Source organism: Vidua chalybeata, chromosome 6 (genome assembly GCF_026979565.1).
Source record: "Vidua chalybeata isolate OUT-0048 chromosome 6, bVidCha1 merged haplotype, whole genome shotgun sequence".
Classification (NCBI taxonomy): domain Eukaryota; kingdom Metazoa; phylum Chordata; class Aves; order Passeriformes; family Viduidae; genus Vidua; species Vidua chalybeata.
In genome coordinates this window covers 31,485,144-31,512,745 of record NC_071535.1, presented here as the reverse complement: position 1 = coordinate 31,512,745, position 27,602 = coordinate 31,485,144, and the positions used below count along the sequence as shown (strand labels likewise).

The 27,602-nt window shown below is 35.5% G+C and overlaps 1 protein-coding gene across 1 annotated transcript in view; it reads right to left on the bottom strand.

Moving 5' to 3' along the window:
* RYR3 (ryanodine receptor 3) overlaps window positions 1-27,310 on the bottom strand; it is a 197,248-nt gene extending 169,938 nt beyond the window's left edge. Inside the window, exon 1 of the mRNA XM_053945141.1 lies at window positions 27,242-27,310. Within this exon, the coding sequence (XP_053801116.1) occupies window positions 27,242-27,292 (51 nt within the window). The 5' untranslated portion in view covers window positions 27,293-27,310. The remainder of the gene's footprint in view (window positions 1-27,241) is intronic.
* Window positions 27,311-27,602: the final 292 nt, after the last annotated feature.

Genomic DNA, 27,602 nt, shown 5'->3' with positions numbered 1-27,602 from the left:
AACATTTCCTTCGCAGAGATAAGAGCCAAATAATTGAATCATAAACACAGCAGACAAATGCATAATAAATATATCAGGCTGAATGTTAAAATCATGAAACCCCTAATTAGAATACAGACCCTTTTGACAATTAAGCGAATGAGACATATTAGAAACATATTTCTGCACTTTTGTTCAAAAAAGATTGTGAAGATACTGATCATCCTTAATGATTACTTCTCTGTAGTTCTATAGGAGAACTCAAAAAAAGGAGCATAAAACTTTATCTGATAATCATTATTAAATACTTTCCAAATACTGTTACCTATGGAACCACATTATACAGTGAGGCAGATTTCATATTTTATGGGCATCTATGGTTTACTAATGCAGTCAGATAACATATTATTTTTTACATATACTGTAAAGAAATTATATACTCTTATACTGCAGAAAAGGCAATTGCACTGCAAAGGAACTGCTCATTATTCTTTTTAAAATGTCCAGATGAGAATGCTGACATTATTTTAATTATAACAAGAGAGAAAAAGCTATTTCAAGAAACATTTTTCCACATACAAATACTTCAGAACTCTTTGCTGATCAATTGTTTTAAAACTAAAAAGGTTATGTGCTGAGGTTTCAGTTATATACTTGGAGAAAGGCAGGTATGAGAATAATGATGTTAACTATCAGGTGTTTTATACTGTAGTCAGAGTTAAAAAAGGCTCTTTGCCACATTCAAGTGTCTCTCACTCTCTCCTCCATCTTTAACAGAGCAGGTATTTTTAGTTCAAACTAAAACTGACTAGAATAATAGGAAACTTACAACCTACTACATGCAAAGTTAGCAAAAACCTCAATTCTACAATCTTGCTTCTGTATCTTCTGTATCTAATCTTTATTCATTAGTTCAGGGCTCAAAGACATCTGAAGATCCTACATAACCATTTTCTTGTATTTTGACCCATATCCACTAAAGGAAAATATGCTTATGTGAATAACACTCCTGGAGGATCCTTCTATTTCTAGATAAAGTTTTCTGCATCACTACAGACTTCAGTCATTTTTACCTCTTTCAAAAGATTACATCACTAGTTGCAAACTTCACAGAACATCAACTTTAAGCCTATACTAATAATTTTTTACTTGTCTTTATTTTAATGGGAATTCGAAAGGTGTCTCTGAAGATTCACTGGACCCTACCTTAAAGAATTCCAATACAGAATCAGCAAAATCTTAGTGAATAAAAATGTGTTTCTCACAGTTGTACTTAGACATGAAGATCCGAAAAGAACACTTTCTAAAAGTTGAACCTACCTACCCCAGCTATCAGTTCCTCTTTTTCAATTTTACACATCCCTCATGTCCATTCCTTGCATCATTTCTCACCACAGTCTTTGTCATATATTGATTTTCTTCACTCTTCATTTAGCACATCAATCTTATAACCACTTCTCTCTGTTTATGTATTCTATCTGCCTTCTCCCTTCCACACCCAATGTGTCTATTTCAGTTGAAGGAGAGTTCTGGTTACTTGTGATATGTATGGCCATGCCAAATCCCCAGATACTGTTTGTAAGATGTAAACTCTTTCTTGGTGCAGACACATCTTGCATGAACATTTCATACCCGGTTAAAAAAAAAAAAACAAAAAAAAACAACTACTGTAAACATTTTTTTTAAAGAATACAAGGAAAGAAGCCAATCTAAACTTTAAATCAGTGTCATTTGTGGTTTGATAGTTGTCAAATATCCCAGCCAGACCCAGTGCAGCATATAAACAAACGTTCAAGATTTAATATACAACAGAGCTATAAATACTTTTTTTTTAAAGCATGACAAAATGTTGGTGTGTTACAAAACTGAGTCTCTACTGAAAAAAATATAGCTATGTTCTGTACCAGGTAGGTGCTAACAGGGCTCCATCAGTTCAATTACTCTGTTTCTTATTTGTAATCAAAACACAAATATCTCTTTACCCTTACATTAGGTCTGTTCTTCAAGGTATGCCATCACGTATTTCCGTTCAGAACTCTCTTCACATATGTTAGATATGTGTTTGATCACAGTTTGTCAGGATCAGCAAAATGTAGAAACGTAGTGGGTTAGAGACTTGTCTCTCACAAGTTGGTATCAGTTTGTCCACAGGAGTCTGAGAGAGTCTGTTTGAGAGGCAGACACCAACAAAAGACCTCCACAGCATAAAACATATCTAAGCCAAAACAGCCTGTGTCATGGTCACCAGTGACAAAGAATGTCTGGAATGGTAACTTTTACCACACCTTCTCTGCCTCTTTCTCCAGCCCAAATGTTAAAAGGGAGAAAATGTTCCAGTTTTCTCTACTTCTCTGCAACTGTGCCTTCTTCTACCTTATTTTACAGCCCCTTAATGCTGAGCAGGGTCTTTGTTTTCACCTCTCTCATCTCTTTTATCTCTTATTTTACAAGGGAAACACAAATGGCTTAATATGATGTATTTGCAAAAGAACAGCACCTTTTTTTTATCTCAAAATCTACGTATCTATCTCCTTCATCAAGTCATTTGCCACGCTGAAACATTCTAGCCTCTCTCTCCTTCTTTACCAAGATCTTCAGATTGAGGATTGAGGATTCTGCCTCAATTTGTGATTCTAATTTTTTCTAAATTAATCTAAAGAGAATTGATGAAAAATGTGAAATTCCATCTCAATTTATCAGAAATAAAATAGAAGCAGAAAATCAGGTAACAGAACCTGACAGGCAGCAAAGCAGAATGAGATTTTTTTTAAAAGTTTGTAAGCATTTATATTTCTGCTTAAAAACAATTAAATATATAGCACAAGCCAAGGTTTCAATTAAATTTGAAGGGCTTGTATCACCAAGCTGTTTCACTCTGTGTATTTCCAGCACACAAATAATTGAGTCTAAGATGTACTTCAGAAAAAAGGAAGCACTCACAACACCTATACAAGAAGCCACATAGGTTGCTTTATTTTCTTCATATGTGAAATCTTAAGCCTGAGAAAGCTTCTAACTATTTGTGATATACTGCACATTAATTATAGAAGTAAGATAAGTACTATCCCTTCCTAATATCTTGTCTATTGATAATAAAATTCTTCCAGAGCACCATGTGCAGAACTTTGCTAACTGAAATAACTACTGATATATGAAAGAAAACTTTTATAGGGGTAGTATCAAAATTGTGCCTCAGAAGCATCAGATCAACTTATTGAACAATCTGAATTAAAACCCCCAAGTATAGTTTACTTTTTTCCTCAAATCCCTTTGGAGAGTGAAGCATCGAGCTTACATACAGGGCTGAACAGTAGACAAGTGTATGAGGCTTAACAAGGGCAGGTGCTGGATTCTGAGCAGGTGTACAACAACCCTGGTTACAGATGTAGACTGGGGGATGAGAGGCTGGGAAGCAGTGCCACAGAAAGGAACCTGGGGGTCCTGGTTGGTGGAAAGTTGAACATGAGTCAGCAGTGCCCTGGCAGCCAGGAGGGCCAGTCGTGTCCTGGGGTGCATCAGGCACAGCATTACAGCCAGGCAAGGGAGGGGATTGTCCTGCTCTGATCTCCACTGGGGTGGCCTCACCTCCAGTGCTGGGGGCAGTTCTGAGATCCACAGCATAACAAAGTTATAAAGTGTGGATCTCAGTGCTTTTATCAAAACCACTTCTTTTTTAACAGGTCTTTAGAGATTCTCTTTATATTTATAAAGATAGTATAAAAATATGATAGTATTAAAATATAACAATTAACATCTTTGGGGATTAATGTGCTTTTTCATCAATGTAATTGCTTTTTGTGAAGGAAAAAAAGTTTGAGGAAAACTTGGGAGCTGGTTATAAGTATTCTGATTACATTTTGTTAAGGGATCTGAGAAAACACCCACAGGAGGGCAAAAAAGACGGTGAAAGATCTGGAGGGACATCTCTATGGGGAATGGCTGAGGTCACTTGTTCTGTTCAGGCTGAGGAAGAGGAGACTGAGGGGAGACCTCACTCAAGAGGGGAAGAGGAGGGGCAGGCACTGGTCTCTTCTCTGTGGTGCCCAGTGACAGGACCTGAGGGAATGGCCTGAAACTGTGTCAGGGAGGTTTAGGTTGGATATTAGAGAAACTTAGGTTGGGCACTGGAACAGGTTCCACAGGGAAGTGGTCACAGCACCAGCCTGACAGAGCTCAAGAAATGTTTCATCAACACTGTCAGGCATATGGTGTGATTCTTGGAGTGTCCTGTGCATGGCCAGGAGCTGGACTTTGGTGATCCTTGTGGGTCCCTTCCAATCAGAATATTCCACTATTCTCTAAATATCTGATAAGGTATTTAGTGTTTTAAGGTATTATTCTGCTTTTATGAGTAGGCTCATTTAAAAACTAATTTAAATTATAATTGAGGGAGTTTGCTATTCATAGTATTATAATACACTTTAGATTATACACAAGTGTACTAATAGCCTGCACTGCCATAATAACAAGCAATAAATAAAATACATTGTAAATCCAATTCTCCAAAAAAAAAAAGCAGAGTTGATTTGTAGATACCAAAAGTGATTAGCAATACTTTAAAGAGGCTGTTATATTGTAATTTCCTAGCTCTTAATATTTTCTCAACAACGGAGTTGAGAAACCATGAGACACTATGGTGTGTGATGACATGACATCAAATATCTTCATCATATGATGAAGGACAGGGTTTGCTGACTCATAGTGAAACCAATCACAGGCTTGATTGTCACGCGGTGCAAAACCGAGCCTTTTCCCTGCCTCTAGTGGAACTCTTGTGCAGCATATATATGCAAAAACCTCTGAGCATTTCTGGTTATACTGCAAGAATACCTGGTGTATCCACTAGCCAATACACTGCTACATTATTTTAATACAAAACTAATTTTATTAGCAATAGTTTTTATATGAGAAATCAGAATGAAGCTGAGAAAGCAGTAGTTTTGTGCATGAAGCTCCAAATTATGTAGTAACCTATATGGTAAAACATGAACATTTTTTTTTCCTGCAGAAAATAAGTGTTATCATAAAATTGTTGCCAAAGCTTTGCAGCTTTTACTGAGTGAAATAGAGAAGCTGTGTTTTATATATGGAAAAATTCAAAAAGGTTTACATTGTCTCACAGGCAATAAATATTTATGTAAGTTCTCGGAAGGCTGGACACAGATTTATATGCAAAATCAACATAAACTAAGTGGAGCTGTGAATGTTGGAAAGATATGAACTAATCTTGTAATGCAAGCCTCATATAACTTGCTAACAGAGACCCTCTAACTTTCCAATCCTGTCTCACGGTAGCTGGGACATCAGACTTCTTTTCACATGACTGTTTTGTCACTGGTTTGAAATCAAGTATAAAAAAAGCCTTTGATGGTTCTACTGCATGCTAGAGGAGTTGTAATGAGTTGTTTCTGAATATAATAATTTGAGAATTATTTAATAACTCTAAATAAAACTAATTTTATATTAAAGGAATAACACTCTTCAATGACAAAAGACAAAATATTTAATTAACTACAGAGTCATCTGCTACAGCTAGCTCTATAATCTCATGGTGATTATATGTCATTTATAGAAATAACTGACTCAAATTTCTAAAATAGCACTTATTTTTAAATGTATTGCATTAGCTGGAAATCATTTAGGACATAATGAAAAGTTGGAATTTAGGTTTCTAAGCCTGAAGGTACTTAAAATACCTTATTATATTTTTAATGAAGCATTCTTCAGGGAGACTACACCATTAGTAAAAGTAAAATCTACAATTCCAGTATTTTACATGTGTGAACATTTTATGATTTTTACGATAAACATTCACAGATAATTTGTTCACATAAGCCTATTCTAAACCTCACATCTGGGAAAAAAACTTGTATTCCACAAACCTTTACACATGCAGAGCAAGTAGTCATTCATGACTTCAGCAGCCTTCATGGGATAGCCTTCTTGTTAATCTTCATTTTGAAATAACAGCATAAAACACTTTGTCCCAATATAGATTTCACTCTGCACTGGATAACATATACTGAGAACTTGAAATAAGTCCCATCTCCTGAAATAAGTGCTTCCCCTAAGAGCTTTTATTAAACATTTCAACCTTAGCATCACAGAACTGAACTGGCTGTTCTCAAAAGGATGAAACAACATGGCAAAGATAGAGGTCTGTACTGCATTTGAAGATATTCCTGCATCTCTTGTTCCTACATGATCCTGTTTATCTTTGTCTCATTTGCAGAGATTTCACAACACATTTTACTTAGATTTCTTTTATTTGCCTAAGACAAATTCAGCAGCTTGATGGGCACTTTTCTGCTTTTTGTATCAAATGTACATAACTGTATGTGTCTCGACGTATAGTTAGCACAGTTTCAGTGTTAATCTCATATTTTAGTGCCAGTGCTTTTGTCTGAGTAAATGTATTACTTTAGTCAATGTTTTTAATTACTAAATTTCTTTTCTGTATTGGAATTGGTCAAGCATGCTAATGGTCTCTTTTCTGCTTCCTATCTTCCGGATAATATATTTCAGGCATCAGTCTCCTCTTGGCTTTCACAGACAATTTTGAAAAAAACACAGACAAATAAATAAATAAGCTGATAATAAATATTCAAGACAGTGAATTTAATAAACAAGGTAATTATGGTATTTACATTATATTAAATTTTATCATATAAAGTTTGATTAATGTCACAAGAGCTATTTACCAGACAGATGTAAAGGACGGAATTTTTGAATTAAGACTGTCTCCAGTCTGAGATCCAAGCACACCAAACATAATCAAATGTTGTTCTGAGATTATAACTTTTTGATGTAATTAAAAATAAAAACAAAATCCAAACACCATCACGAATGCCAAAAAAAAAAAAAAAACAAACTGACAAAATACATATGGATAAGTGAGCTGAATTTTCTGTTCTAAATTAGGAAATCAGTGAATTGGAGACAAGAAGTGATATGATTTGCAAATCTATTGTCGATTATGTGTTATCTGAGATAGGAGAAATAGAAATGTAGCTAAATTGAATACAAACTTTGTGCTCCAATTATTAAAAAAAAAAAAAAATCAGAACTATCTTACTTAGGTAGAATCTCTTAAAGGTGTTTTGAGTTTTTTAAAGACAATTCCAAAAGTAATACTCAGAAGACTTCATGTTCTACTTTTCTTCCCTCCTCTTCCTTCAGGTTCTAAAAACCTCAATTTTGAATAAAATTATTTGCTCAGCAAACTTAAAAAATACTGCAATAAATTGCATGTTCAATTATCATTATTTCTAGTATGCCAGTGTAAGAGATATCAAATTTGGGGATACAAAAAACAAGTCAACTTTTTAGTACCACAAAAAAGGAAGGTAATAAAACTGCTGGTCCCAGTTTCCTCTCTGTATGCCTGACAACATTTACAAAAGCTATTTTACCCCACTGAGGAGTAGAAGTTACCTGTTTTCACACACATTAAGACATGAATTTCTCACACTGTTAAAAGCCTGGATAAAGATTAATCACAGTGGCAGAGAAGCAATTTCTGATTATGTTCATTTTTTAGCCAATGAAATAAGCTTAGCAAAAGCTTATACTAAAAATATAAAGGAAATATGTATATCATAATTTCAGAAAGGAAAGCGTACTGTGAGTATTTAGCACAAAAATATTTTAGTTAATTCAACAAAGCAAGATCCTGAAAAAAACAGAAGCATGACACAATTCTGTCAAATTAACCTGCACTTTTTTCGTCGGCAATGGCCACAAAGAGTATAATATACATCGTATTTACATTTTAACTGTTAAATACATGTATACATCCCTGGTCCTGGTACTGCAACCACAACTTCCCTCAAATGTGCTATTTCTGACAAACAGAAGAGTGGAGACTCCTATTGTGCCCACCCGTTTGTGCAGCTTGTCTGGTAAGATACGTAATCAATTTCGCTTCACTAGTAAATGGTTGATGCCACAGTTCTAGGGGGTATTGGATACTATGTTTTCCTAACTTAGAGTTTCAACTTGGAGGGCAATTCATACTCTCTGAGTATGTTCTAAGCAACATGAGGCAAAGACAAACAATAATTCAAAGAATTATTTTTGTGTGTTTAGTAAGACCCAGGTAAACAAAAGTGAGACATGTGGCATCCAGAGTACTACATGTAGTACCATTAAAGACTGGTGATGCACACAAACAACAAAATAATTTCAGCTATAATAAAATGTGTACAGTTTTCAAGGGGTGCCGGTTTTTCATGGCTATGTCTTTAACTAACAAGAAAAAATAATTCTGAATAACAAATACAACAAAAAAATATACCATCTATTGTGACTCGTATCAGAATAGCAGCATAGAATTTATTTCAACAGAGAAGGAGGTGAAGGTCTCGGACAAGTTGTCAGGATTTCAGTATGGCTTCATTGTAATGAGTAAGTAATAATATAGTGAAGTCAAATGGAAGTGTAACCAGAAGCACTAATATAAGATTAATTTAATGTCCTCTTAGACTGCCAATACTGGATTTCTGCTTAAGACAGAACAGATATATAGAAAGAAAACCAATAAAATCTACATTCCGTATGCACAAGACATCAGGCTTCAACATGAGACAGAGCTTTCTCTCCCTGGCTATACACAGACAGCTGACTGCAAATAACTGAAATCCACAAAAATATATATCATTATGTTTTGGATCAAATTATTTCAGAAGCAGTCAAATCAGTGGTATAGCTTCTGATATGTCACTGTGGTTTAAAATGAACACCATTACTTTGAAGAAAGTGGTAAGTATTCACAAACAACCTTTCCCCTCCCTGGACACTCCACAAATTACCATACAAATCTAAGTCACTTATCTTAAAACAGTTCTGGAAACTTCCTCATAATCTTCAAATGTACAGAGGTTACTTGTAGAAATCCTTGCAAAACCCATGTACATTTCTTATTAGAAAATCTATATTCTCTACTGTATTTTATCCTTTCTGAACATGACTTTTACTTCAATATGCTTCATAAGAATTTGTCACCTTTTCTCTTAAAAATTTATTTTATGCCAAGAAAGAGAATGGGCACTCCTATGTAAATTACAGAGCATCTCTGTCACAGCACTGTTTCTTTTCTAAAGGTCACAATTATTTCATCATCAATTCATGCAGGAATATTTCCATACTCTCAATACTTTGTTTCCCATGTCCTGAACTTCAAATATGGCAATGGTACTGTTCCTGAAAATTGTAAGACTGACTCATCATCTTAGTATTACTTTGTCCTAGCAAAGTCATTCTCTTTCTGTATTTCTCTCCTTGCTCATGAGAACATGAAAAATTATTCTGAGGTGATGTCATCCTATACCAGAGGATCAGTTGCATCCACACTTCATAAAACTTTGCTTGGGGGAATGTAGGGAGGAAAGGAAGACAGTTAAAAGGAGACTGGAGTAAATTTAACATGGAATAAGATTTCTCAACAGATTCGTAAAGAGTTAAACTGGATATGGTTACCATGGAGCTAAGACTCCCACAGAGAAAAATTACAGCATTTTGAAACATTTGTTGGAAACACATAGGCAGACAAATAAGTGACACTGCATCACTTTCAGGCTTAATGAGGTCACTTAAATTCTACCTGCAAGTGGAAGCTCAAGGGAGGGATTTTTATAGGCTTTTGCTCACTATTTCAGCCATAGCCTTTCTAATTTAGAAATCTTTGGCTGAGAACTGCAGGTCAGTTGCTTGGGCAATAGAAGATTTCACCATATTAATGCACTTATTATCAACAGTGGTTCAAAGTGAACTGAGGGGCTTCATTTAACTGTGAATGCAAAACAACCCCAACAACCAAAAAAAAAAAAAATACAAAAGAATGCTGACTTCAATCTTTCCCCTTCTTTGTAGGAACTGCATTTATGCTTTTGAATTTGATTATGTAAAGGCATCCCATGCCTGAAAGGGTTGCTGCTATAAAAATTACCTCTCAGTAGTTGGGCATGACACTGACTTTTGTGAATATGTTTGTATTTTGTCTCAGACCTAATTAATACATACTTCAAGAAAAGAGGAGTTTCCAGATCTAAAGCCATGGTAATAAGGACATAGTCAAGATTTTAAGGAATTTTTAAAATAAATTATTCTATTATCTGTTGAAATATAGCAGTAGCTCTAGTTCTACTTGAATGCACACTGATTGCATGTTCTAGCTTGAATACAAGTTTTCACCATGGGCTTCCTGAGCGCAAGTCCATTAACATTAGGGCTATCACAGTTTATTCTTCATAAACTCAATGATCAGGAATTCCATTCCTACTCCTCGAGGATAGTTCTCTCAGTGAACAGAAATCCAGCTATGACTGTAAGCTTGGTTTAGAGAGTTTTGGCTTATAGACAACTACTGTGCTATTCCTAAATTTTTCCTTCTGACTCAGCACTAAGGACTCTTTCTCTGGCTGATTCTGTCTCAGAGGGCACACTTCTGATAAATTCCTGTGCCTTATAAAATATTAAGCTGGGTGAGTAAATACTGTTAGAAGAACTAAGTCATTCAGTGATAACACATAATCTATTAACAAACTGCTTGGGGAAGAGTGGCTGGAAAGCTGCCTGTGGAAAAGGACCTGAGGGAGTTGGTCAACAGCTGTCTGAACATAATCTGACAGTGTTCTCAGAGAGCCAAGCCAGTCAATGGAATCCTGACTTGTATCAGAAATAGGGTGGCCAGCAGGACCATGCCCCTGGACTTGGCACTGGGGACGCTGCACCTTGAAGACTGTGTTCACTTTTGAGCCTCTCATTACAAGACACTGAGGTGCTGGAGCGTGTCCAGAGAAGGGCAGAAATTACTAGAGGTGTGACTGAGGATGCTGGGGTTGTTTAGCCTGGAGAAAAGGGGTTTCAGGGGAGAACTTATTACCCTCTGCAGCTCCTTGAAAGGAGGCTGGGGTAAGAATCAGTCTCTTCTCCCAAGCAGCAAGCAACAGAGCAAGAGGATGATGCACCAATATACGTTTAGATTGCATATCAGGAAGAATTTCTTCACTGAAATGTTTGTCAAGCATTGAAACATGCTGCCCATGGAAGTGGGGGTTGTGACACCACACTTGGATGTATTTAAAAGGTTCATAGATGGAACATGGTTTAGTGATGAACACAGCTTTTCTAGCTTAACATCTGGGCTCAGTTTTAAGGGTCTTTTCCAATCTTGATGTTTCTATGGTTCTTTGCTATGGTTCTATAAGGAGAAAGCATATTTCTGGAACTACTTCTTTTTGAATTAAAATTAAATTTCCTTCAAAACTAAAATGTGATACTGGAAAAAAACACTCTTTATAGCATGAAAAGCAGTATTGCAGTCCTCTCTGACTGATGCCATTGTAAATAAAGACTTATGACTAACTAAGCACCTGATATTTCACCAGTTTCTCTTAGAGAGTACAGACAGATTGCACCACATTCAGCATGAATCTGGGAAATATACTGCACTGTACCTACCAGAATCTTGCCAGAAATACCTTGGCAGGCCAGGGACTGTTTCCAATACAGTACAGGCAGTACAGTTAATATCCTGGGGAATTTGTTCAGCTGTATGCATGTAGGCTGTATACCTCCACTTTTTCTCAAGGCTAGAGAATTAACTGTGGCTACTTAATTTACTAACATAGTCAGAGATTTTACAGCCCTCAGAAGAGGTTTAGATACATAGCCTGTCTTCTTTTTTTAGGTTGTTGTCTAGGTTGAATTTCTATTCTTTAATATATTTTAATATGGCCTTGCTATGAAAGGTAAGCAAGTCCTGGCCAAAAAAGAGGAATTTACTATGTCACTGTCAAAGAAGTGGTTGTCACAAATGTTTAAAGGACAGTGAGACAGCAGGACTATAAATAAGGGACAATAACATTTTAAAGAAACCAAATATCCAGTCACATGAGAGTAAGCTAAACAAACTCAGTTTACTTTACTCCAGAACAGACAAACTGGAGAGGGAATAGAATTTTTCTTTATAAATATGTTGATAAATTACAGTTGGGACACATTAAAAAAATCTATAAATACATAAAAATATTGGATCTGAAAAAATTAAGTAATATTGCTAGATTAGTGGACTGGTACCTTAATAAAAGCAGCAGGAGAAAAGATATAATTAGCTCTAAAACTGAACTTCAGTTCAAAATTAATTCAATTACTCAAAAAGTTCTTCCCAGTCTTCTGTTCTTGTGATGCATAAATAAATGTTTCCACATTAATTGAAAGCCAACGCAAGACTAATCTGAGAAAAGGTAATTCAGACGGAAGCTATGTGGTAAAATTAAGGCGAACAAAAAGACTGGAAAGTCTCAGTTACTTAACAAGTCTGAAGAAGAGCCTGTGAAGTTGGTCTGTGGGGAGTAATGACAGAGAAATTTCAGCATTATCAGCAAAGTATCTTTATTGTTTGTTGTATTCATTCCATACTTAAGAAAATACGGCCATGCTTATTTCTGAATGTAGATTGCACTTTGAAGCTGAAGAAGAAAAATACCTAACTGTTTGTAATTTTCCATTAAGAGCAAGCAAACTCCTGGTAAGACCCACAATTTTAACAAGTCATGCATACCAAAATTAATAAAAAGCCTGCAATTTCTTATAATTCCTTGATCTTTCTTATGACATCAAACAACGAGAGACAGAAGGACAGTTGTTCTCACTCTGTTTTTTACACCCTCAGGTAGAGTTAAAGGGGAAACAGGTTGTACTGGTGTGTCAGTCTCTCCTTGAGAATTTTCACTACTCATGTGTGCTCACAGTGACTGAATATAAAAATTCTTTGTCTCTCCAGTCAACTCCATACCCAGATCTCTTTTTTTTCCTCACTATGATATTGCTAACCTTCTTGTCAAAGAAAAAAATCCATCTCTGTGGGATAATTGTACCTTAGTCTTTTCCTTCTTATCCCATCCCAATTTTATATTTTACAACTCATCCTTCTGTTGTCCACAAAAAATCAGATTCATTTTCCAGATGCAACAAGCCAATATTTACACAGTTGAGAGTGACATTGATTTTTTATTTCAGAGCTGTGCAAGCCTGGGTGTCTGGTGGCATTCCACAAATCAAGCAGAGAAACCATCAAAAATTTTCACTATTTGTACATTTTAGCAAACTAGGGAATTAGTGTTCATTGGCTACAAGTTGCATAGTTCTCTTATTTATTAGTATTCTATCTTATGTTGGTTAATGATTCTCTCATTTTCCACGCTGATTGCTCCACATGCTCAGGCTTTCTCTTTTTTTTCAGTTGGTGTGTTTCTTGTTCCAGTGGTCACAATCTCCCCCTGCTGGAATTGCCTTTTAGGCAGTTGGAGCTGATTTCAGCACAGTTGCTGGGTTGGGTTTATTGGTTTCTTCCTTACCTTGGGAGCTCTGCCAGGTGGTCTCTAAATTCTGCATTCTTTGTGTCCACTTTCAGTGGGCATCCTACTTCCCAAGCCTTGTTATCCTCCCGCTAGGTCTGAGATTGCTGAAGCATGTCCAGCTCTGTTCCTTAACAAGGCAATTCTACCAACAAATAATTTATGTTTCTAACTCATTTGGAGCTTGCTTTTTAGCTGCTCTCTGTTTCATGGATTAAGTCTCCCTTCTTGTTGATTAGGCTTGAAAGCATAAAAAAATCAAACATCAAAGAACATCCTTTCTTAAGGGGATAGTCCACATTTTGCAACACTTACTTTAGATGCCATCCCTTCAATCAAGCAAGTCCCATTTCTTTTAAATTTGTGGTACTAATCACAAATGCCCATCTACAAAACATTCAGGTTTGGGGTTTGTTTTAAATTTTGGCTGGGGAATCAATCTCCCAGAGATGGTAATTACCTGCAGAAGTAACCCACTCACATTTCATTTTTGGCTTGAGTGTTTGTTTGCTCTTGTGGTTCCACCTGTTTAATTTAACTTTTATTTAACACCTTCATTTTGTAGTGTAATATTTAAAATGTGTGATGACTCCTGTTCATACTGACCATTCCTTGTGCACTCATCTACAGCCTGTCCATCCATACATCCACTTTGTGTCAGAGAATGCATTGCTTTCCTGCATTTACACACAAGTAGATCCTAACCTTTATCTGGGTGCAACAAAATAAAAATCAAAACTATTCAAAAAAAAGCAAAACAAAGAGTTTCTTGCCCAGAAAGTCTGCACATTTGTGTTACATCAGAGGTACTATTTTGCTAACTTAGATTAAAATCACAGTTTGAATAACAGCTGCAAACATTAAGAGAGTACTTCAAAGCACATTAATTAGGCTAAAACATGGGTTTTAATCATGGCTCACTTGAGATGGTTTAAGATAATTCTTTCAAATTTGGCCATTGTTAGATAACTGAACTGAAATTACCACTTCTCATTGCATCAAAAGGAGTGGTTGTTCTACTTCTTTAATGCTGAGTCAAATCTTAATATGAAGGGCATAGAAATTAAATATCCAATTGGGTTTTTTAATTGAACAACAGATATAGTAGATCTCCCTTTCTGCATCTTCAGGCTCTCACATTTATAACATTTACCTTCCAATTACTATTTAGCAACACATAACTACCAACAACTGACTCTTACACATAGCTATAACGCTTGATTAAGTGCTACATATGAACATTACTCTAACTTGTAAATAGCTGAAGACAAGATCTACAGCTGATAATTCAACACAGCTAATAGTCACAAGAGCCCTGCAGACTATGTACATACTAGACAGAAAGTAACCAGAGTGAATATGCATATAGAATATTGTAACAGGAGAAGAAATACTTGGGAAGAAGCAGATGTTGCCATTGTTTCAGACCTCTATTTTAGGACAGAAGCACATTGCCCAGCATTGTCTAAGACAGCATTTCTGCAAATATTGTAACTCTTCACCTTGCATATCCCCACCCCCCAAAAGCTGACAAATCAATGCGCAATTATCTTATAATAAAACCACCAACCTTAAAAAAACCAAACAATGGTCATGTGTACCAAGAATCCCAACTACTTAAATCTCTGCTTCAACATAAGGAGGTATAAGTTATTTTTGGGATGCCATCTCAATCAAAGAAAGCTGCACGTGCATGGTGACATGGTCAGATGGAAGCTGTCAGCACTGCTAAAAGCTCACTACTTTTGTCATGTTTATACAATATTACAGGATCACAGAATTTACTAGGTTGAGATCATTGAGTCCAACCTATGAGCAAACACCACCTTGTCAAGTAGTCCCTGGCACCAAGGGCCACATCCAGTCTTTCCTTAAACACCTCCAAGGACGTGCCTCCACCACCTCCCTGGGCAGCCCATTCCCATGCCTAAACAACCTTTCTGTGAAGAATTTGTTCCTAATGTCCCATTCCTGGTTTCTAGAAAATAACAACTGTGTCTTTGCCTCTGTCCTCTGCAGTTGCATTTAAGAGGAATAGCTCTGTGATTTCTATCGTAACAACAGCAAGCAGTTGTTACTGTTGCTGTGAAAACACCTGGCTTAAGAAATGACAGAAAACAGAGTACACAGAAGCTGGTATCTGGTGTTCTGATACGGCTGCATTTCACAGCTAGCTGATAGGGTGTTTCCCTACAGCAGTAGTGCTTGAGGTTTAAGGGATGCACAGAAGTAAAGAGAATTGGTATTGTTAACTGATGTTGCCTGCAAGTAGCCTGAGGTCAGGATAATCTTCCATCAACTCCCATGTTATCATTGGCTCTCTGTCTAGTTTGTTTTAGAAAAACAAAGAAAAAAGATAGAGATGTGAAAAGATAAAAGTAGTAATCAGGATACAGTTAAGTTGCATGAACACATGACAGAACTATGTAATAATGTGATTAATTTTCTAAATAGCACCAGAAATATTCTGTGGATGTCATGGACTACCTGTAGCAGAATATCACCCTTCTTCATCCTTTTTTTTTCCTTGCAGATTTCTGCTTCCCCTCCCCTTCCATTTTTTTTGCATCATGGTGAACACATTTCACCCTTTAGAATATTGTGATTTATGATTCTAAATGTTCTTCATATTGGCAAAGGAAAGATAGGTCATATTACCATTCTAATTGGCAAGTTAAGCTTCATAAACAGGCCCTTATTTCGTCAGTGATGTTATTTAAGCCTGAGGTCAACCTTGAGAGAAGCTGGCCTAGGAAGATCCCTGGTAGGAAAAGAAATGAGTCTTTCTAACAAAAATAAACAATATTACAGTTATTGCTTGTGACAAGCAAATATCAACTATGACAAGAAATAGCAACTATACTCTGGTTAGCAGTAAAAGGTCATTAGCAGCAGCTCCTGTAATTTATCTGCAGTTAGGCTAACTAGGCCTTTCACAATGAGTCATCAAATTTTGGCTTTTCAAATAAAAAAGGACAAAAGCCTTAGTAAGAAAAGCATTTTCCCTTCTAATAAAGTTCTCTTCCTTAATAAAGATTTTTTTTTTAACATTATCACTATATTTTCACACATTCGTATCAATATATTTTAAATGCAGGTGATGACCTTTTTTTCCTTTTTGAGGAAACTCTTTACTATCTAACTTAGCAATTAGTGTGTCTTCTCTACTGGAAGAACAATCTGGCTGTATAAACAATATTTGCAACATATGACATATATTGCAGCACATTCTTTTGGACCTTTCCATTTATTTAGGGCTAGCTGATTTTGTAGCTCTTAACTTCTCTTACAGTTCACAATGATACAAGTATACCACACAGCATCATTCATTTTGTGCATAAAGGAGATCAGGTGCAAAATGTATAAATGAAAGAATTCTGAAACTCAGGCTAATTTGTGTAATTAAAGCAAAGGAATTCTTCTCCAGGCCAGCTTTTACTATTTCACACATGAAACTGAAGCAACAATGGGAAAATGTTCATACCATGGTGAAGGATATACTCCCATGTACTATCAAATAACACTGTTGTATTCCCTTTTGTGAAACTTTGTCCAGTAAGCTTGTCTTTGCAGTGCAGCTTAAAATCACCATTAGAAAACCATTAGTCTTAAAAAAGAGTCATAATAGTTGCTGACTTTTCCTTCTATTATAAAGCAAAATTTATATTAACTACTGTTATTGAAGGGTTTTTTTTTGTAATTCTATTATAGTTGGTTTGACTATGTATGTACAAAGCAACTTTTTTCCTTCTTTATAGAAATCAAAATATTAGAAAAAAACCTTAAACTATGCAAGAAACACATCAACATCATTATTTTACAAACAGATATATCAACATCATTATTTTACAAACAGATATATCAACATCTTTATTAAGAGAAACATGAGGAGAAAATATTATGGGTCTAATTAGATAAAAAAACAAAGATAATAACAGAATCCAAATATTCAAAACTTATAGTACCTGGCACAATATGAGATGCAATGTCACTTAATTGTACAGGTGGAAATATTTTGTACCTGTAGAAGATCCAAAATTTTACCTCATTCCATTTCATGGAATAAATTTTTAAAAATTTAGGGATATCTTGAGCAAAACTACAATAAACACAGTAAATAACTCTTGAATAAAACCAAATACCTAAGGCAAATATGCATAATAGGCATTCACAGTGACTAAAGGAAGAGGTGTTGATTGACAGAATTACTTTAAAGAGTTATAACAGCAGAAAGTTTACTAAAACTGATAGATTTAACATTTAATTGAAACTTTTGAAATAATAATCAATGACAAGTGATCCGGTAAGAATACCTATCCTTTATAATCAAGAGTTGCTTGAAGAGTTATTATTGAGGTACTACTGGGTATTCAAGGACTCAGCTCTTTTATTCACTCACACAACAGAGACACATTGAAGATGGGGCCAGTTTGACATTGCCTAGGACAGTCACCTAGGATCCAGTACAGTACACAGAGAAAGCTGTTGACATTTTTTGTAAGCTTTGACCTAGATTTTTTTTTTTGTTGTTGTTATATTGTGTAACAAAAAATTAAAAAACAAACAAGCAAACAAACAATTTATTTTTTTTTTACATCTACCATTTCCAGATGTGGTAATAAAGTAATTAAAATAAAAAAAGATTTCCAAAAGATCTGCAAAGATTTAACAGGAAAACAAGTAAGGAACAACTCACAACTTTCAGAGAAAAGGTATAGTGTCTGCAAATGAAAAATGTTAATATTTTCCTATGCATTTAAAAAACCTCACTCTTTCTTAATTCTAGTATATCAAAGTAGTTCATAAAATAAAGGGCAAATGCCCTTTATGAAATAAAGATTTCAATGAAGGTTTGGCACACAGTCATCATTAACTTTCCACAGGCAAATCAGAAAATCAGATCTTATTAATCCCTATTAGCATTTAGTCCTGTAATGGTCAATTCGAATGCAGGAAAGAATCTTTTATCCCGTGAATGTTTTTCACAAAAAAGTTACCTCGTAGCTACAAATGCAAGCATAATATGCATGATGAGACTGAGGTCTTCCAAATTCTAAACTCTACTTTTCCCAGCTTTGGCCACATAGAAACTGTAATGTCTATTGATTTTGATCTCTTGAAAAGTGCAACAGAAATGGATATGCACTTGAGAAGACAGGCTGGTAACTTGGAGTTTAATACTGACAGTTGGGGGTTAATTTTCTTTCCGTCAAAATGTTAACTAACTGTATCAATGTTTCTGTACATTCTTCATCAGCTTCCAAATTAAACAAACTACTGACATTAAGTATCTTTAATATGTATCAGGTGTATAGGTCTTCTGAGAATTTTCCATATATAGAAAAGATGAGGCAGTGAAGTCAATGAACATCAGATGGAGTCTTGGGAAATGGGAGTCATTTGGCCTTGGGCATTCTAGTGAATCATCTGGGACATTAGCACTAGCAGATATTCTAAACTTGATGATTCTTGTACTCCCGTTTGTACATGGTACTGCTGATGTAGTTCAAAAGCATGTTAAACTTCCAGTGCTATAAATTAATTCTGCATCTTCTGTTAAAAAGGTGTTTCAATGTGCATGTTGATTTTTTTTTTTTTTGTACAAGCAATTTTAAAATATCTTATTTAAGTTGCAATTCTTCAGTATTACTTTTTTATCGAAGAATTTCAAATTGTTGCAATTGTGTCAAGGGAAGTTGGTTTTCTGGCACAAGGTATCAGAGAACATGGTTGAGTGCTGAAGTAGCTGGAATACTCAAGACTGAGAAAGATGTTGCTGTGGACTAAAAACAGCTCAGGCGTGTGCTGACTACTCAGTTCACTGAGGAACTAGCACTTGCTTTTTTGGATAAAAGCCCAGTAGAAGGAACAAACTTGATGTTACTACTGAATCTTTCTCCTTATGTTGCTGACGTCTCTACTTTTACTTCTACTGACCGTAGCTGACACTGCTCCCCGTGGATGAGATGTGCCAAAAGAGGGAACTGGAAAAGGGCGGTTACAGACTGGTCATCAGCTCTCAGTCAAAGCTGAGCCCTGTCTGTGGAGACTGAGCATTGACTGATAGCAGGTGTGCAATGACTGACAATCAACAGCTCTGGGTGCCTCATACCAAGACTCTACCAGAAGCAGATTGAGCAGATCTCATATCTCATTTTCCCTATAGGCGTTTGTAATTCCAATGCATATCCCAACCTTGAACTACTTTAGACGCCTCCTGAGGTGTCATATATTTGCCATTTGCACTTCAGAACATCACTGTAATTTTCAGAAAACATGTTTCCAAAAGCTAGTCAAGCACATCAAGTATTTGGCTGGAAAATATCTGCTGAAACTAGAACATACATTCTTTTAAAGTAATATCTGGTACACAACTTCAAATCTTCCAGCACTAAAACCACTATATCCTACTAAGTTAGAGACAGAAGGAATGGTGTGGTAATGTTGTCATGACATTCAAGACAGAATATAAATTTAAATCTTCTATATTGAGAAAATAAACCAAAGTACTCATTGAGGAATACATTAATACCTCATGTTTTCTTTCTGAATCTTTTAAAGTGTATTTATGTTACCAATTGGTTTTTTAATTGAGATGATCATTTTACTGTCTTTAGACATCTGTGCTTATTATATATCTGCAGTGTTACTATGTGTCATTTGGGAAAATGTGTATTTTGTATATGAAGTCAAGAGACACAGAACTTTTAGCTAGTGTCCTCTTATTGAATTCAATGTCTTCAAAATAACTGCATGCCAATTTTATTTTTCATCTCCTCCATGCCTGCAACTGTTTTAATTTTTGGAATGTGTTGCTAATGCACCTGGCAGCATTTGGCTGTGTGGTCACAGCACTGCCATGGGAACTGAGAAGAGGCAATATTCACTGCTGGATTTCAATATGAATCATACCCACTTAGTACAGCATGGGACTAGAGATCAGAAAATCTACTTGTTGATTGCTATAAAAATGCATAACATCACTAACAAATTCACTATTTATTACTGAAGATATTAATTCCCATTTAGACACCAAAAAAGCAGACCATGAGCATAAAACAAATCCCTACAACAACCACCAGCGTGGCTAGGAGGAAATAGGGAAATATATGCTTGGGTATTAATTTAGGATTATTGCATGGTCACAAATCCTATCAAAAGGCTTTTCAGTCACTAACATTCTAAGGCAAGAATGAAGAGTTTTGCTTGACTGTAACAAATTTGATGTTATTTCCCCAGAACTGTATCAACATCAAATACCCCTAGAAATATAACTAGGGAGAAAGAGAAAAGAAGGAATGGAAACTAACAAGGAGTTAGATCTATCCTAGAAGTCAAATCAATCATGAATACATTCAATCTCACAAATATTTTCTAACAATGCACTGAATTTGTAACATTGTAGTATAAGAACTGATTTCTTTTAGAAATAGCATTTTTAAAATTTATGCTGTAGAAAAAAGCAGTAGAAAAAGCATGATGTTGAGTTAATGTAGTATAATGTTGCTTTGATGTTAACTGATGTAGACTGGTCTAATATGAAGGAGCTTGTTAAAGTGCAACTTGTTACATATAATTATGTATATTCTATTTATATTATATACAATATATCCATACATATATCACACATACATGTACTATGATTGTATATTGTTTTACAGTGCATCTCTGAATTTTACTGATCTACATACTTGTAGAAAAAAATAGGATTACTGCCTATTCTATAGATCCATGCTAAATAAAACATAAGAAATGTCTCAAGGAAACCAACCAAACAATGTACCATCTCAAGATCGATGTCGGGACCTTTTGGATGTGTATTCCTACCTCAGCTACCTTCAATTTGATAGAAAGAAATCTGCCTCCACCTCTGATTAATCATGATGCAACTCTTCATTGTTCACTGTTCTATCTGCAAAAACTCGCTTCCCTTTTCCTCTTTCTGCTCCCCTTTACCTGATCTAGTCTTCCACTACACCATCACCCAGAAAATGCATTTTCCCAGATTATTTATTACAGTTGGGTTTTCTATAAACTTGAAACAACTTTCATTAAATTAAACAGAACAAATTACTGATGCATTTCCTTTTCCATCTAAACATGAGGCAAAGAACTTTTTCATGCCAGGGGCCTAAAACACACATTTACATTTATTTCATTCCAAAAGAGAAATTATTACAAATTAATTGAAAAGCTGATATAGATGTCAAGCAACTATTCCAATATGTTTGGAGGTTAAAACACACACTACAGTCAAGCACTGACTGTTGTCTTTATACTGCGGTAGACCATTTCCTTAAAATTCTGGCTTGAAAAGAAGTTGCAATTAATTCCACAAGATTTATTCTTTATTTCATAAAAAATAAACACAGCATATCACAGCACACGATGCACTGGAAATTTTGTCATAATCTAAATGTCCTTAATATGATCCTTCTTTTAGCAGGGAAATAGTCCTAAGCAAAGAATGACCATGAGTACTTTTGCCTACAGTGACAAACTGGGCAAAAACATTCATAAAGTTGAGAACACATGCAGGAAGTAAAAGGGGCAGTTGAATGAGTGAAAATAAACTGAGCAACATTATTTACAAAGAAGGACACTACAAGTTCTTAGAAACACAACTCAATAATAATTTACAACATTAAGTATTATTTCCATGGTAGAAAATGAAGGAAAATAAGAGTGATTGTGAATAGTTGTACTGGTGATAGCCTGAAGTTTAAGAAGCAAAAAACAAGTACATCTGAAAGACTCTTTTTAAAGAGAGGAAGGAACATGGTGTAGGTTTTGTTTTGTTTGTCGCATAATTTTTGTTGTACTACTTAAAAGCTTTAGAAGTATGGACTGCTACACAAATGTACAACTGCAGCAATAGGATCAGAAGGGGGAGATTTAATGCACAGAGATAAATAGATAAACAGATACAGAAATATTTAACTCAAAAATAACTGAACTCCTAATACTCACCAGGTCTCAGAAACAACTCAAATTTTTGATAACATTCTTTATTTTTACTCCTTTTTGAAAGGAATTGACTGACTAATGAATTGCTGTGTCATGAATTGCAGCACATTTCAGTGACAATAGACAAAATGTTCTAATTAATTTGAAAACAATATAGTGCAATACACACAGCTGTTCAAAAAGCACACAAAATTTGTTCCAGCTCCCTTAAAAAGGGCATCAGGAGGATTCCACTGATTTTATCTGAAGGCATTTCCTATCCTTTCTATACTTTTCTATAAATTCATGCACAACCCACTGTGATCAGATTCCACATTTTCCCAATTTTTAACTAAGCACTGCTAAAGACTTCTCCCTAGAAACATCTTCCATTATTGTTTGGTGTTTGGACATTTGTCTGATCTATTTGTTTACAAGTATTGGTCTGGTAGGTATTTTATAGGGCATACCTGTACTTTACTGAATCAAACCACAGAGATCTGTGCTACAGAATATCAGCATGCCGTTAGTAACATAACTATTAGATACAAAGTTGGACTACTAAGGAAAAATTATTTTCATATCTCCACTTCATATGTTCTTTGTTAGAGATACACCACTAGGAAAATAGAATTGATGAAACAACATATATTAGAAGCATCTAAAAAAACCTAGTTTTATGCCACACTGATCCCTGATAAACTGAAATGGTTTAGTACCATACTTAGAATAGTTTTTAAAGCATCATATAATCACTTTTTATATTTGGCAACAGTGTAAATGACTAGGAGAAAAAAAAAGAAAATCTAATTCACACTATACCTGACAGTTCATATTGTAAAACAGATTACTTTCCATCTCATTTGTAACATCTGAACAGTAGAAGACCTCATTTTCAAGTGTAGATGGGAATGTGTAATCACAAATAAATTTGTGTATGAGCTGCTCAATCCTCTTGATTCTGAGCAGCAACTCAATACACAAATGATCCCAAAAATATCTGCAAACTCATTGTGTAAATTTACATACATGGACTAGAGCTTGAAAAAAAAAAATCCAAATATTCTTTTCTGGGTCTTTGTAACAGTATTTTGCTATTTAAGCATAATAGATAATTTTAGTCAGTCTATGGAAGAAAACAGTTTCCCATTCCTATCTGTAAATTTTTAGATAGTGATTGGAGAGGTTTATGAGAACACTTAAGTCTTTGAGAGAAGCTGTTAAAAGAGCAAAAGTTAAAGAAGGACCAATTGGTAAGGCCTTTGTCACTAACAAAAAGGAAGGACTAGTAACCAGCTGGAGAAAGAAACACACACACACAGGCACAGGCACAAAGGCATATATACACTTATGCCCAGACACACTAGCACAAACAGTATTTTGATTTACAGAAAATGAAGCAGAATTTTGTTGACTAATGAACCATCTCAAAAAAAAAAAAAAAAAAAAAAAACAAAAAAACACACAAAAAAAAAGACAACCCAAAAAAAAAACCCCAAAAAAACAAACCAACAATAAACAACAACAAAAGGTATCTCATCTCTATTAAAATAAGGAGAGATTCTTTCCATTAATAGCATGAATTTCAGGAAAAATAGCAAAGCAATAGACCTTTCAACTAGTGTTACCACCATAATTTGGACTCTAAGACAGTGAATGACTTTGATATGCTTTATTACATTTAAAGTGCTTTGGCAGGGGTGGGACTTCTCCTCCATCCTCAACCATGTTCTCAGTTACTGTTAGCAAGTTACTATTTAGGTATTTCTAATGGAAGAAGGCAAAAGCTCTTTGCTCCAAGACAGAGACCACCTCATATTTGAGTAATTCAGCAGCAGCAGGAACTTGTGAATAATTTCTGGAGAGAAGGAGACTTTTTCAATTCATCATAGCAGTAAATTCCCAGTAGCTAGGAAAGGCTCAAATGAGAATGGCTTACACTCACTCATTCACATTAAGGGCAACACGGTTCTTTCTCTATCCCTCAGGATGTTATCTCAAAACAGCACAGGTAACCATATGTATTCTCACCTAATGCTGCATAATGTCAGCTACATTGATTTCTCATGTATTCATGCCTTAGGAGGGGGTAAAAATAAACAATATGGGAAAATCATCTAAACAAATGGGAAACTAAACCACAGCAGTATTGCATGTTACACACATGCAACAAGTGCTTTGCTTCTCCCTTCTATACATGACACACTGAATATCCAGAGCCAAAACCAGAAGGAAGCCACCAACTAGAAAAATAGAGGAATAATTTCAAGCATTATTACAAGAAAACACCAAAAATGTCATAACAAAGACACAACTACAGGGTAGTAGTGTAAGAAAAAAATATGTGTGTTTATATATTTATTTATGTTCATACTGAACTTACAAGTCAGGGAAAAATGCAGAATAGAAATTACACGGCATAAATAACACCTTCCTTGAAATGCTGTCATTGCATGTAAAGGCTTTACACAAGCATTTGGACATAGTTGAAATGAGTACTGAAGGCATACTACTACTAGAACAATGATAATGATTTTATCCTCTCTGGAATTTGTTCTTTAACTGTTTCTCATTCTCATTGCTGCCAAACTAATTAAATATAAGGAATATTTTGGAACAAAAAGTGACAGCAAAAAGCTTTCCATCAAATCTTATAAATGTGCCCACAAGTTGCTGCTCCATAGAAACAAATACAGATTTCATCATCACACATTAACAAACTTCTTGACCTTTTATATGAGGAGAGAACATAAAAGTGACACACAAAACTAAACAACTACTTTGATCTGGAAGACAAAAAAGTCATAACCAACAAAAAATTGAGAACAAAAGGACATTTGTCTTTAAGATAACAAAAAAAAATTTAAGCAGATTTTTAAGAGTTGATTCAAAAAAAAAAAAAAAAAAAAAAAAAAGCTGTATCATAAAAAGCTGTATCATATATTTGAATCAAAAGTCATCTAATCTTATTTTATACCTAAAGCAGAAAGAGCTATCCCCAAGACCCTAAAATATCCTAGAAAACTTCTCTCTAAAGACTCAAAAATAAAAATTTGTATATCAACATTTTCAAGGGAAGATTCAGCTCTAAGCCTTGGAAACATTCAGTAGCAATCCAAATACCCACAAAATATTTTGATTCAGAGGAGATCCTAATTGATTAACAATTTCACTGCAAGAGTTCTTAAGGGCTACTGTACTATTTGTTTGTAAGCACAAACACTGTTTATGCAGAAATAAAAGCTGTAAGAAATCAGTTCTGAAGGTGTATCTCCCTGTAGCACTCAGTATCTAATAAATGTTTCCTTTCTCAGTATACTAAGAAACAACAATTCTTCCCTTGCCCGCGAAGGTGAAGGAAGATTTATAACGGGAAGGAGACAGCAGTAACTGATATGATTGCTTAGAGCAAGAAGTAGCTAGAACTTCCAAGAGAGAAATCTAGTCCATTCTCTCCCCTGTAGAAGATTTCCTTGCACTACGTGGAAGGAACACTTCTGTATAGGGTCCCTTTTGTTATTTCCATTTTTGGCCCACACCTCTATTTAGCACTTCATTTTAACCATGGGAAAGAAGTGTAACAGAGTTACTCTAGCATAAGAATGTATCACAGCAGCAGAAATTGCCATCTCATGTAGCACATAGAGGCCACCTATGAAAGGGCAAAGCTTCTCACTCCATCACTGAGGATGGCTGTTCAGTCAAGGCAACATCCCAGAAAGGATGAAGGACACACATTTAAAGCTCCAGTCTCAGATTAAAGGCTGGAGCAATCTGCTAAAATACGTACCTCAAAAAAGTGTAGTGGAGGGGAGGAATGTTGGAAAAGATTTCTCATTGTCATTATCCATGCCCCACCATTAAATTCTCTGAGGCTTAAAAGTGCTAACGACACTTCATCACCCCTAAACAACTTAAAGCAGTAGCCATCTCCTTATCCCAACCTTTATTTCCCATAAATAACTTACACCAGCCTCTCACAAATCAATCTTGTAATTTCTTACTTTGGGAATTTAGCACGTTTTATTTTAGTGACTTATCCTTTCAAAGTTGAATCAGCTCTACAGGAGCCTGTTTCTGTAACATTATTTGTGATAAATGCAAAGTAAAGATAGCATGGAAAGGGAAGAGAACACACACGTTTAATAGCAGTTTTTCCACGCTAGTTGCACAACAACACACTCTTAGTCATGCAGGGTGAAAATCAGGAGACACAAGGTGAGACATGAAAAGGATGTTATGTTCTTCCCAAAAATTAATGCATGTACACTACTTGCTTAAAAGTCCAAATTAGTTGTGTAACTAGATTTGTGTAAAGCTTTAGGAAAGAATGGTGTGAGGGCACTTTATAGAAAATTACACCAAGTGGAGGGTATTTCACTAATTAACACCCCTTCCCAAAGAAATGCTTATGTCCTTTAAAGATAAGCTTCTTTTAAGTAGAGAAAAGACCCCAAATATTTGCAGAGCCCTGAGTTCAACATCTGTTGGTATTCCCTACACACAAGTGTGCTTCTGTGTGCATGTTTATCAGAAGAGGTCATCAGGGGCTTGCTTGGTTTATTCATCATTTTAAGGCACTCCTATTTGCAAAGCTTCTGTTAATGTCAGTGAAATCTAACCCAGACAGAAGTTTCAGAGGTCACATATTTGGCATGCTACATTTAGAAACCCAAGTACAAAGTTGACGGGGACATTTCAAACACAGGGGATTACAGCGGAAATAGGTCTCCTTATACCAAACTGGCTATTGAGCAGATTCAGGGAAGAACACACCGATACTGCATGATGCTATTAAAGCTCTTATTCTTGCTTTATTTTATCCACTGACTAAATCAATTCTGCCATTTGGCAAAGCCCAGCACAGAAATAACACTTTATTTTTAATACAACAGAAAAGAAATAGACATGAGACACAAAATCATGTATTACATGACCTATAAAAAGCAGATACTTACAGTTCGTAGGAACTGTATTTCATCTTCCCCTCCTTCACCCCCTTCAGCCATGGCTCTTGAGGAGTCAGCTCTGCTGAGGCTGATCGCCTCCACCGTCAGCTCACTGCGCTCTGTACTGCTCCTCTCCTATCAGTATTAGCATATAGCTAATCCACAGCCATATAGGGAGCTCAGCTAACTCCACTGCACTGCAGACTGTCAGTCAACCCCCTCACTGCCAGAGCCAACTGCGCTGCTGCTTTTGCAGCTCATAGCAAGCAATTCTCTCCCTTTTCTCTCTACCCTGGAGGCAAAATCCCCTACTGTTAAGGTATTGCAGGAAGCATTATATGCATCACTAGGTGTTGATTTTTTTTCCCTC